This window comes from Mesoplodon mirus, assembly GCF_964341445.2.
Source record: "Mesoplodon mirus genome assembly, chromosome: 2".
Classification (NCBI taxonomy): domain Eukaryota; kingdom Metazoa; phylum Chordata; class Mammalia; order Artiodactyla; family Ziphiidae; genus Mesoplodon; species Mesoplodon mirus.
The window spans coordinates 195,517,940-195,531,380 of NC_138977.1; the positions used below are offsets into that span (position 1 = coordinate 195,517,940).

The 13,441-nt window shown below is 38.1% G+C and overlaps 1 protein-coding gene across 2 annotated transcripts in view; it reads left to right on the forward strand.

The window, feature by feature from the left end:
- Nucleotides 1–13,441, forward strand: part of BTAF1 (B-TFIID TATA-box binding protein associated factor 1) — a 94,668-nt gene that overhangs the window by 45,024 nt on the left and 36,203 nt on the right. For both annotated transcript variants that reach the window (XM_082601314.1, XM_082601315.1), the window contains one exon: nt 12,374–12,478. In XM_082601314.1, coding sequence (XP_082457440.1) covers nt 12,374–12,478 — 105 coding nt within the window. The remainder of the gene's footprint in view (nt 1–12,373; nt 12,479–13,441) is intronic.

A 13,441-nucleotide genomic window follows, 5' to 3' on the forward strand; every position in this document is an offset into this window, starting at 1 on the left:
TAAATTGTTTAATCCCTGTGCCTTTATCTCTGTTGTTAACATATGAAAGTATTGGCAAGCCTGGCTTCTCAGGGAGTATGAAATAAGAACTCTTAAGCAAACCAAATTAATTTCATTTGGTAATGACTTAAAATCAAGATGTAACTTTTTCTTTTTGCTGAACTAGGAGCTCGACAAAGTGAAGTAATTGATCACTTGCTTTTCCTTTTTTAAAAAAATTATTTTTTATTGGAGTATAGTTGATTTACAATGTTGTGTTAGTTTCTGCTGTACAGCAAAGTGAGTCAGTTATACATACCCATATATTCACTCTTTTTTAGATTCTATTCTCATATGAGTCATTACTTGTTTTTCCTTTCTATAGACTATTTATTCATGCGAGTTTATCTATGAATGTATATGTCTATCAGCGAACTACTTTACTGGAATGTCTAGATTAATTAATCTTGATAACCACTATCTGTTTTAACCAGAACTCGACTTCACGATTTAGGAAAATATGCTTCTGGACATTAATCTCTAGTTTAGCCATGTTTTGTTGACTGGGTCAACTTTTCCATTCCATTTGCATCAGTCACTTTGTGAGTCAATCCAGAATTTCAATACATACAGTATTGATTTTTGTTTGAAAGGCAAGCATTAGCATGACGCTTATATTTAGCATGAAGACATACATGAGATTGAGTTGGAATCTGGGGCATATTTAGTCCAGGATGTAAGAAAATTTAACATATGCATATGTAGAGAAGGAAAGAAAGACCAAAAGAATAGAGCTGACTAAACTTTGGCATTTGAGAACATTAGCATAATTAGGTATTGACCAGGTTTTATAAAGGTATGAAAAGAGGAGAGCAAAGTTTATATATTTAGTTGACTTTCAATAAATATTGGTTGGACAAATAAATAAAACAAGGCATTATAAATTGTCTAAATATAGAATTGGGTTTGTTTTTGTTTTTGGCAGTGGGCCAAAATAGGATTTCAGACCGAATTAGTGGAATAACACAACTCAGTATGATTCATCACTTTGTTGTAGCTTCTTTCCAGATCTTCTTCCCTGCAACCCCAGATCATTTGATATGGAGATAGAAATGATGATGCATTTGCCTGCAGGCAGGAATCAGGTGTTCATGGTAATGATAATCAGATTGCTGCTTTTTTTCCCACATCTGCCCACTTTGTGGGTGTGCTTGGGGGAAGATAAAAGAGGGGGCATGGCAAAATGGTACTGGCAAGATCTTATCCCACCTAAGATGCCAATTTTGCCAGTTAGGGGTTTATTGCCAACTACAGTTGTGGAAAATTTTGCATATTACCAACTATTCCCTGTGACTTTGGACCATTCCCCTAAGCAAGGTGGATTTATTCAACAGATATTTTAGTGCCTACCGTGTGCCTACAATTTTCTAGATACTTATTGGTAAGAGACAAGGTCTCTGCCCTTCTGTAGACCTTAAGACAGGAAACTGAGCAAGACAGGAGAAGACAACTGGACAAGCCCTTGTAATTATATAATGGTCCTTTCATAGAACTATCGATACATAATGAGGTTAGTATCTGGTAGGGGAAGAAGACAGCGCTGCTGGATCCCCACGAGCTAAAAGTGAGGTTGACACTGAGACCTGGAGGATGAGTGGAATGTAACCAGATGAAGAGCAGAGTGACAGTCAGAGGAAGGAACACGTGTTAAACTCTGGGAGTAGGAGTGAGCATGACGGCACTGAAGAGGAAGTGAAAGGAAATTGGTCCGGCTGAAGGATAGAGTGTAAGGGGGTATAGATGGCTAGAAGTTTAACCTTGATTTTCTGGTACAGTGACGTGTCTGATAGGCTTATTTTTGTTTGTCCTCAGCTTTCCTTATTAGTTCCATGAAGGCAGAACACAGGAGGGAACACCAATCTGAATAAAGGAGCTGGAAATAGACTGCCCCATTCTCATCAAATTAAATAACTGTCTGCCATTCCCCTGAGTAATTCCCATAAATGCCCTCCCCTCCATCTGACCCTCACTATAGAAATGTTGGGGACCACATTTAGCACTAACGTAAAGCACTAGCGCTAATATCATGTTAATTATTTAACACAAAACAAAAAAAAATCTTTAAAGCCCTCTTAAAACATGAATTTACTTATAACTTGAGTTGTAGTAGTCCAGGTTATAGTTCATTTAAACCTGGTGAAGTAAACAGTCTGTGGTAGGAATTTTTCTGTATTTTAGATTGCACTCTGCTAGACTAATACTAGTCATCAGAACTTTCCAGACCTTGCCTAAGATTAGGAGGGAAATTTTTGACTAGTAGACTCCTAGTTAGTAGCATACTAGAAGTCAATTGACTATTTTTTTAAATTTTGGAATGGAAAATCCCAAGGTGGATAATGTCTAAAGGACTGAAAGTACTACACCCCTCACTGTACCCCACTCCCCAACCAATTTAATTTAATAAACTATAAATAAAAACAACATTAGGTTACCTGCCTAAATCATTGTCTACTGGAAGACAGGCACAAAATTAATGAAAGCAGGTGGACCAACTTTCAGATTTGCAAGAGGCAAGTTGACTCTGGATGGGCCAAATTGTACTTAGCTATACTTTGAGAAAATACTAATAGTGAGCTAAAGCGTGTAACTTTTTGCAACCATATCTAAGAGGAGATGCTTGCACAGTTGTTTAGATGGACTGAAGTTGGCCTACGGCTCTTTTCCCAACCTGTATTTTGTATCTTGTATTTTCTGCTAGGCAGACTTTATGTTGTGCTACTGGAGAATCTGTGTTTTTTAAAATACTGGTTCCTGTGATGATGGTGATCTGCGTATGCTGGTTTGGGTTTTTTTTGTTTGGTTAGGTTTTTGGTTTCTCTTTATTTTTTTAATTTATTTTTTAAATTTTATTTATTTATTTATTTTTAGCTGCATTGGGTCTTCATTTCTGTGCGAGGACTTTCTCTAGTTGTGGCAAGCGGGGGCCACTCTTCATCGTGGCGCACGGACCTCTCACTATTGCGGCCTCTCTTGTTGCGGAGCACAGGCTCCAGACGCGCAGGCTCAGTAGTTGTGGCTCACGGGCCCAGTTGCTCCGCGGCATGTGGGATCTTCCCAGACCAGGGCTCAAACCTGTGTCCCCTGCATTGGCAGGCAGATAGATTCTCAACCACTGTGCCACCAGGGAAGCCCTCTCTTTATTTTTTAAATTTTATTTTTCTGTTTATTTATTGAGTTTACTTTTTAGAGCAAAATTAAACAGAGTGCCCATCCATACACCCCCTACCCTCCCCCAAACACACCTTCTCCCACCATCAGCATCCCACACCAGAATGGTACATTTGTTACAGTCAGTAAACGAACGTTGACATATCATTATCAGCTAGTCCATAGTTTATATTAGGCTTCACTCTTTTTTTTTGGCTGCGCCATGCAGCTTACAGAATCTTAGTTTCCCAACCAGGGATTGAACCCTGGCCCTTGGTGGTGAAAGTGCGGAGTCCTAACCACTGGACTGCCAGGGAATTCCCTAGGCTTCACCCTTCATGTTGCACGTTCATTCTGCTGATTTTGACAAAGGTGACATCTCTCCATCATTATTGTATCATACAGAATAGTTTCTCTACCCTAAAAACCCCCTGTGCTCTTTCATCCCTTTCTTCCCCTGGTTGTTTTTAATAATTATAAAGTAGAATTTACTACAGTAACAAAGATGATAGCCTGAGAAGCCTACTACAATTTATATTATATTCATTGTTTGCAAATATAGGGGGAAAATCTTCCTCTATAGGTGTGGCTTTGGGATCTACAAGCAACTATTTGGATTTCCAGTGATGGGGTTAGGGGAGAATTAAGAGAGTTGGTAAATATGGCGGGGAGAAATGAAAAGAAATTATGGGAGAGTAATATCAAATTATTTGGTTATTGCTGTTACAGCTTTCCTAATTCTATTAAGATTGTCCCTAATTCTCTCTGCTGAGAAAAGAAAGAGAACTTTTCTTCTTTCCAATTTCCCTTTCCCTTTCAATGGAAAGTAGTTAAGGCATAGCAAATCAGTGAGTAGGCTCCCCCAGCTAATGATTTTACAGTCTGTTTTAAACTTCTTTCAAACCATTTTGAGAAACATATTAAAAAGATAGGACCAGGGTTGTTAGTTTTCCCCTGGCTAGAAAATTATAGGTAGCTTTCTGAGTTATACATTATCCCTAGATCTTCTGGCTTTCTGGAATTTCAGTTAAAATTTTCAAATTTCTCTTCAGTCTCTTCCAGACAACATAGTTTTTGCTTTAAAAAAAAAAAATTATGGAAGGAGGTGATGTTACGTACAGTGAACTAGTTAATAGATTCTTTAGCTCTCAACAAGCTTGTAATTTTGAACAATAGATAATATGTGAGATTCCTTTTCTTAGAATTTTGGGAACACAATAGATATTTAATTAAGCACTGTTTGATTGCTTGATTTGGGTTGGCTTTTGAATTGTTGACAAATTCCTTAGATTGAGGTTCTAAACCTGGGCTTAAGGAAATCCCTGAACCCCCTGAAACTGAAAGCAAAATGTTATACCTAAGTGTGTATATAAGTGTATTTTTCTCAGAAAAGGTTGTGTATAGTTTTCTGTTGTTGTTGTTCAAAGATACCTGTATTATCAGTGTCTATTTTCTCCATACTTCTTTTTTTTTCACACACACACACTGTATTTTATTTTTACAAGAGATAAATAGACTGACACCAAGCATTGTAAGTGGATGACCACAACAAAAGCAACAATGATCGCAATTACCAAACACGAAACACACTCACACTATGTCATAATATTGACATTCAGTCCAGGAATCCTCCACTGTAACAGCTCCTTTACTTTGCAGTGAAAATTGATTTGTATATTTTTTGCCTCTGAGTCCTTGTGGGATTTTTTTTTTTATTCAAACAGAAAGTCACAAAAATTATAATCATCCTCATCAGTTCACTCAGTCCCATGTAATTAATTTTTTTTATCTTGATCTTTTGTTAGCACTTTTATGAGTTAATCAGTTTTCCATTAGAGTTCTGAAAATGCTTATTCATTCAGTTCAGCAGTATAGTCAGTTACCAGAAACCTGTACTTGTCAGAGTCTTTTCCATGAATTCCATGAAGATGAAACCCTTTTATAGGAACATACTTGCAAAAGCATCAGAGTACACCCAGAACTGTCTGTAAATGACAAAAGACTTAAAAATGACCACGGTTAAAGATTTGATGAAAGTTCATAATAATGCAATTGACAAGGAAATTTAGTTATTTCTGAGATATACATTTTAAAGTAATAACTAGAATTATGACTTATAACATTATACCAGAACATATAAGATTTTTAGAAATTTCATGTAATGCCTGAAACATTTATAACATATGTCCATACAAATAACCCAAAGAAAGTTTAGTATTAGTTATTTTTTGTTTGTTAGTTTGGTTTTTTTATACTGCAGGTTCTTATTAGTCATCAATTTTATACACATCTGTGTATACATGTCAATCCCAATCGCCCAATTCAGCACACCACCATCCCCACCCCACCGTGGTTTTACCCCCTTGGTGTCCATACATCTGTTCTCTACATCTGTGTCTCAACTTCTGCCCTGAAAACCGGTTCATCTGTACCATTTTTCTAGGTTCCACATACATGTGTTAATATAAAAACAAATATAGATATTTGTTTTTCTCTTTCTGACTTACTTCACTCTGTATGACAGTCCCTAGATCCATCCACGTCTCAACAAATGACTCAATTTCGTTGCTTTTTATGGCTGAGTAATATTCCATTGTATATATGTACCACAACTTCTTTATCCATTCGTCTGTCAGTGGGCATTTAGGTTGATTCCATGACCTGGCTATTGTAAATAGTGCTGCAATGAACATTGGGGTGCATATGTATGTTTGAATTATCATTTTCTCTGGGTATATGCCCAGTAGTGGGATTGCTGGCTCATATGGTAATTCTATTTTTAATTTTTTAAGGAACCTCCATACTGTTCTCCATAGTGACTCTATCAATTTACATTCCCACCAACAGTGCAAGAGGGTTCCCTTTTCTCCGCACCCTCTCCAGCATTTGTTGTTTGTAGATTTTCTGATGATGCCCATTCTAACTGGGGTGAGGTGATACCTCATTGTAGTTTTGATTTGCATTTCTCTAATAATTAGTGATGTTGAGCAGCTTTTCATGTGCTTCTTGGCCATCTGTATGTCTTCTTTGGAGAAATGTCTATTTAGGTCTTCTGCCCATTTTTGGATTGGGTTGTTTGTTTCTTTAATATTGAGCTGCATGAGCTGTTTATATATTTTGGAGATTAATCCTTTGTCCATTGATTCGTTTGCAAATATTTTCTCCCATTCTGAGGGTTGTCTTTTCGTCTTGTTTATGGTTTCCTTTGCTGTGCAAAATCTTTTAAGTTTCATTAGGTCCCATTTGTTTATTTTTGTTTTTATTTCCATTACTCTAGGAGGTGGATCAAAAAAGATCTTGCTGTGATTTATGTCCAAGAGTGCTCTTCCTGTGTTTTCCAAGAGTTTTATAGTGTCCGGTCTTACATTTAGGTCTAGAATCCATTTTGAGTTTATTTTTGTGTATGGTGTTAGGGAGTGTTCTAATTTCATTCTTTTACATGTAGCTGTCCAGTTTTCCCAGCACCACTTATTGAAGAGACTGTCTTTTCTCCATTGTATATCTTTGCCTCCTTTGTCATAGATTAGTTGACCATAGGTGCGTGGGTTTATCTCTGGGCTTTCTGTCTTGCTCCATTGATCTGTGTTTCTGTTTTTGTGCCAGTACCATATTGTCTTGATTACTGTAGCTTTGTAGTATAGTCTGAAGTCAGGGAGTCAGATTCCTCCAGCTCCATTTTTTGTTTTGTTTTGTGTTTTGTTTTTTGGTTTTTGTTTTCACGGTATGCGGGCCTTTCACTGTTGTGGCCTCTCCCGTTGTGGAGCACAGGCTCTGGATGCGCAGGCTCAGCGGCCATGGCTCACAGGCCTAGCCTCTCCACGGCATGTGGGATCTTCCCAGACCGGGGCACGAACCCATGTCCCCTGCATCGGCAGACGGACTCTCAACCACTGCGCCACCAGGGAAGCCCTCCAGCTCCTTTTTTTCCCCCTCAAGACTGCTTTCATTATTCGGGGTCTTTTGTGTCTCCATACAGATTTTAAGGTGATTTGTTTTGGTTCCGTAAAAAATGCCGTTGGTAATTTTATAGGGATTGCATTGAATCTGTAGATTGCTTTGGGTAATACAGTCATTTTCACAATATTGGTTCTTTCAATCCAAGGACATGGTATATCTCTCCATCTGTTGGTATCATCTTTAATTTCTTTCATAGGTGTCTTATAGTTTTCTGCATACAGGTCTTTTACACAAGGTAGGTCAATTAGACAATAAACCTAGGCAGGTTTATTCGTAGGTATTTTATTCTTTTTGTTGCAGTGGTAAATGGGAGTGTTTCCTTAATTTCTCTTTCAGATTTTTCATCATTAATGTATAGGACTGCAAGAGATTTCTGTGCATTAATTTTATATCCTATAACTTTACCAAATTCATTGATTAGCTCTAGTAGTTTTCTGGTGGCATTTTTAGGGTTCTCTATGTATAGTATCATGTCATCTGCAAACAATGACATTTTACTTCTTCTTTTCCAATCTGTATTCCTTTTATTTCTTTTTCTTCTCTGATTGCCGTGGCTAGGACTTCCAAAGCTATGTTGAATAATAGTGGTGAGAGTGGACATCCTTGTCTCGTTCCTGATCTTAGAGGAAGTGCTTTCAGTTTTTCACCATTGAGAATGGTGTTTGCTGTGGGTTTGTTGTATATGGCCTTTATTATGTTGAGGTGGGTTCCCTCTGTGCCCACTTTCTGGAGAGTTTTTATCATAACTGGGTGTTGAATTTTGTCAAAAGCTTTTTCTGCATCTATCGAGATGATCATATGGTTTTTCTTCTTCAGTTTGTTAATATGGTGTATCACATTGATTGATTTGTGTATATTGAAGAATCCTTGCATCCCTGGGATAAATCCCACTTGATCGTGGTGTATGATCCTTTTAATGTGTTGTTGGATTCTGTTTGCTAGTATTTTGTTGAGGATTTTTGCATCTATATTCATCAGTGATATTGGTCTGTAGTTTTCTTTTTTTGTAGTATCTTTGTCTGGTTTTGGTATCAGGGTGATGGTGGCCTCATAGAATGAGTTTGGGAGTGTTCCTTCCTCTGCAATTTTTTGGAAGAGTTTGAGAGGGATGGGTGTTAGCTCTTCTCTAAATGTTTGATAGAATTTACCTGTGAAGCCATTTGGTCCTGAACTTTTGTTTGTTGGGAGATTTTAAATCACAGTTTCAATTTCATTACTTGTGATTGGTCTGTTCATATTTTCTGTTTCTTCCTGGTTCAGTCTTGAAAGGTTGTACCTTTCTAAGAATTTGTCCATTTCTTCCAGGTTGTCCATTTTATTGGCATAGAGTTGCTTGTAGTAGTCTCTTAGGATGCTTTGTATTTCTGCAGTGTCTGTTGTAACTTCTCCTTTTTCATTTCTAATTTTATTGATTTGGGTCCTCTCCCTCTTTTTCTTGATGAGTCTGGCTAATGGTTTATCAATTTTGTTTACCTTCTCAACCATCTTTTAGTTTTATTGATCTTTGCTATTGTTTTCTTTGTTTTATTTCATTTATTTCTGCTCTGATCTTTATGATTTCTTTCCTTCTGCTAACTTTGGGTTTTGTTTGTTCTTCTTTCTCTAGTTCCTTTAGTTGTAAGGTTAGATTGTTTACTTGAGATTTTTCTTGTTTCTTGAGGTAGGCTTGTATAGCTGTAAGCTTCCCTTTTAGAACTGCTTTTGCTGCATCCCATAGGTTTTGGATTGTTGTGTTTTCATTGTCATTTGTCTCTAGGTATTTTTTGATTTCCTCTGATTTCTTCAGTGATCTCTTGGTTATTGAGTAACATTGTTTAGCCTCCATGTGTTTGTGTTTTCTACATTATTTTCCCTGTAATTCATTTCTAATCTCATAGCATTGTGGTCAGAAAAGATGCTTGATATGATTTCAATTTTCTTAAATTTACTGAGGGTTGATTTGTGACCCAAGATGTGATCTATGCTGGAGAATGTTCCATGCACACTTTAGAAGAAAGTGTAATCTGCTGTTTTTGGATGGAATGTCCTATAAATATCAATTAAATCTATCTGGTCTATTGTGTCATTTAAAGCTTCTGTTTCCTTATTTATCTTCACTTTGGATGATCTGTCCATTGGTGTAAGTGAGGTGTTAGTCCCCCACTATTATTGTGTTACTGTTGATTTCCTCTTTTATAGCTGTTAGCAGTTGCCTTATGTATTGAGGTGCTCCTGTGTTGGGTGCATATATATTTATCACTGTTATATCTTCTTCTTGGATTGATCCCTTGATCATTATGTACTGTCCTTCCTTGTCTCTTGTAACATTCTTTATTTTAAAGTCTATTTTATCTGATATGAGTATAGCTACTCCAGCTTTCTTTTGGTTTCCATTTGCATGGAATATCTTTTTCCATCCCCTCACTTTCAGTCTGTATGTGTCCCTAGGTCTGAAGTGGGTCTCTTGTAGACAGCATATATATGGGTCTTGTTTTTGTATCCATTCAGCAAGCCTGTGTCTTTTGGTTGGAGCATGTATTCCATTCACATTTAAGGTAATTATCGATATGTATGTTCCTATGACCATTTTCTTAATTGTTTTGGGTTTGTTTTTGTAGGTCTTTTCCTTCTCTTGTGTTTCCCACTTAGAGAAGTTCCTTTAGCATTTGTTGTAGAGCTGGTTTGGTGGTGCTGAATTTTCTTAGCTTTTGCTTGCCTGTAAAGCTTTTGATTTCTCCATCGAATCTGAATGAGATCCTTGCTGGGTAGAGTAATCTTGGTTGTAGGTTCTTCCCTTTCATCACTTTAAGTATATCATGCCACTCCCTTCTGGCTTGTAGAGTTTCTGCTGAGAAATCAGCTGTTAACCTTATGGGAGTTTCCTTGTACGTTATTTGTCATTTTTCCCTTGCTGCTTTCAATAATTTTTCTTTGCCTTTAATTTTTGCCAATTTGATTACTATGTGTCTCGGCGTGTTTCTCCTTGGGTTTATCCTGTATGGGACTCTCCGTGCTTCCTGGACTTGAGTGGCTGTTTCCTTTCCCATGTTAGGGAAGTTTTCAACTATAATCTCTTCAAATATTTTCTCGGGTCCTTTCTCTCTCTCTTCTCTTTCTGGGACCCCTATAATGCGAATGTTGTTGCGTTTAATGTTGTCCCAGAGGTCTCTTAGGCTTTCATTTCTTTTCATTCTTTTTTCTTCAGTCTGTTCCGCAGCAGTGAATTCCACCATTCTGTCTTCCAGGGCACTTATCCGTTCTTCTGCCTGTTGATTCCTCTAGTGTAGTTTTCATTTCACTTATTGTATTGTTCATCTCTGTTCATTTGTTCTTTAATCTTCTAGGTCTTTATTAAACATTTCTTGCATCTTCTTGATCTTTGCCTCCATTCTTTTTCTTAGGTCCTGGATCATCTTCACTATCATTTTTCTGAATTATTTTTCTGGAAGGTTGCCTATCTCCACTTCATTTAGTTGTTTTTCTGGGGTTTTATCTTGTTCCTTCATCTGGTATATAGCCCTCTGCCTTTTCATCTTGTCTATCTGTGAATGTGTTTTTTGTTCCACAGGCTACAGGATTGTAGTTCTTGCTTCTGCTTTCTGCCCTCTGGAGGATGAGGCTATCTAAGAGGCTTGATGGGAGGGACTGGTGGTAGGTAGAGCTGACTGTTGGTCTGTGGGCAGAGCTCAGTAAAACTTTAATCCACTTGACTGTTGATGGGTGGGGCTGGGTTCCTCCCTGTCGGTTTTTGGCCTGAGGCAACCCAACACTGGAGCCTACCTGGGCTCTTTGCTGGGGCTCATGACAGACTCTGGGAGGGCTCATGCCAAGGAGTACTTCCCACAACTTCTGCTGCCAGTGTCCTTGTCCCCACGGTGAGCCACAGCCGACTCCTGCCGATGCAGGAGACCCTCCAACACTAGCAGGTAGGTCTGGTTCAGTCTCCCCTGGGGTCCTGATGTGCACACTACTTTGTGTGTGCCCTCCAAGAGTGGAGTCTCTGTTTCCCCCAGTCCTGTCGAATTCCTGCAATCAGTTTCCACTAGGCTTCAAAGTCTGATTCTCTAGGAATTCCTCCTCCCATTGCCGGACCCCCAGGATGGGAAGCCTGACGTGGGGCTCAGAACCTTCACTCCAGTGGGTGGACTTCTGTGGTATAAGTGTTCTCCAGTCTGTGAGTCACCCACCCAGCAGTTACGGGATTTGATTTTACTGTGATTGCACCCCTCCTACCGTCTCATTGTGGCTTCTCCTTTGTCTTTGGATGTGGGGTATCTTTTTTGGTGAGTTCCAGTGTCTTCCTGTCAATGATTATCCAGCAGCTAGTTGTGATTCTGGTGTTCTCGCAAGAGGGAGTGAGAGCACATCCTTCTACTCCGCCATCTTGATTCCTCCTCTGTGTATAGTTTCACCAGATTTTCAAAGGGTCCCTAACCCAAAATAGATTAAGAACATTTGCCTTGGGGCTTCCCTGGTGGCGCAGTGGTTGGGAATCCACCTGCCAGTGCAGGGGACATGGGTTCATGCCCCGGTCTGGGAAGATCCCACATGCAGTGGAGTGGCTAGGCCCATGAGCCACAACTACTGAGCCTGTGCGTCTGGAGCTTGTGCTCCACAATGAGAGAGGCCGCGGCAGTGAGGGGCCCGCCCACCGCGATGAAGAGTGGCCCCTGCTTGCCGCAACTGGAGAAAGCCCTTGCCCAGAAACGAAGACCCAACACAGCCAAAAATAAATATATTTAAAAAAAGAACATTTGCCTTAATTTTGTAGTGAACTCAAAGTTGAATTTTCTTGGTTGGATATCATCTTACAGTTCATTACTTGCATTAATGGTGAGCACATAGAACTTAAACTGTTTATCTAGCACAGCAGTAATCTGATCATTTGTCAAATTTCCCTGACTGAGCAGTGATATATAATGTAACCAAAGAGTTGTTGCTGGTTAGAGCTTGCTCCCATATAGAAGATGATTTCAATTTATTAGAAGCACAATTCAGTGTTGTTAATCATAATCAGACTTTCTCCAGCTTCCTAGCGATTGTGTGCCATTTAATTTCTCCAAACCATTGGAATAATAAATGCGGTATTGTTGCTCCAGAATCTTGTCAAAATTTATCACTAGTTGAACATTTTTGATGAAGTCATACAGTCTTTTCATTGTAGTACTTCTGTTATTTGACTTACAACTTTTTAAATAAGCTAACACCAAAGAATTATATGCTATAATTTTGATTTTGTTTCTGTTTTTAGAACTCTTCATCTTGGCTTATACCTATCCTTCCTGATATGCTTCGACACATTTTTCAGTTTTGTGTTTTAGAAAGCAGCCAGGAAATTCTGGACCTCATTCACAAGGTATATGGTGAATATATGTGTACTCCTTTCCCAGTATCTTGGTAGATTTAAAATTTTTTTCATAGCTCTGTACTGTTGTTGATCAGGGATTTTAAGAAATTAGAAATCATCCAAGAGATTTGAATAGTCTGGAGATCTGCAAAATGAGACAAGGAAATAGGCTTCTTATGGAATATGGTAGTTAAGTCCTGGTTAGCCCTGCTGCTTGTGTGACCTACCTGGCAAACGTTTTAAGTGCTTTCTTTATAGCCTCAATACAGAAAATAAAATGAAGGAAAGATTGCTTTTCTCCATCACTCATTTTGCTGTTTATCAGCATGCTTATTGATCCTGCCAAGTATATTTGGGATTTATTGGTAATATATAGAGTCTGATTGTCATAGTTTAGACTTGTACTTTTTTATTACTTAGCAAGATTGGTCATATGTGTTGGAACCTTTAAAGAATAGCCATTTGATGTATTTAATAATATTTATGGGAGGAGATGGCACTGTTGTACCTTTAAAACCTGTTAAGTTAGTCTTGAATCATTGGCCTCTGAGGTGGCTCATTGTTAACAGCCTTGGGTTAACACTGGTATTATTTCTACATGCTGGCCCTAGCCCATTTAATGCTAGGCATCAAAAAAGGTGCTTTATTGAGTAAGATCGTGAATCAAGACTTATACTGTTCTTAATTTATACTAGGATATTACTACCTCTGAATTTAGCAGAGGTTATTTATCAGGAGCTATTATATATTGAAGCAGTGTTGAATATAGGACTGCATATTGAGCTTTATGATACATACAAAGGATTTCAGAGACTTACTGAGATTTTGATAACTGTTATTTTTATGGGTATCTTTTTTTTAAGTGATTTTAATAAAATACTGAGGAAAATACTTTGTATTCCTTTTTTAAAAAACTTTCTCGTGTATTACTTTTTTTAGTATATGAACCTACCTACCCAAAAACAGTATTTA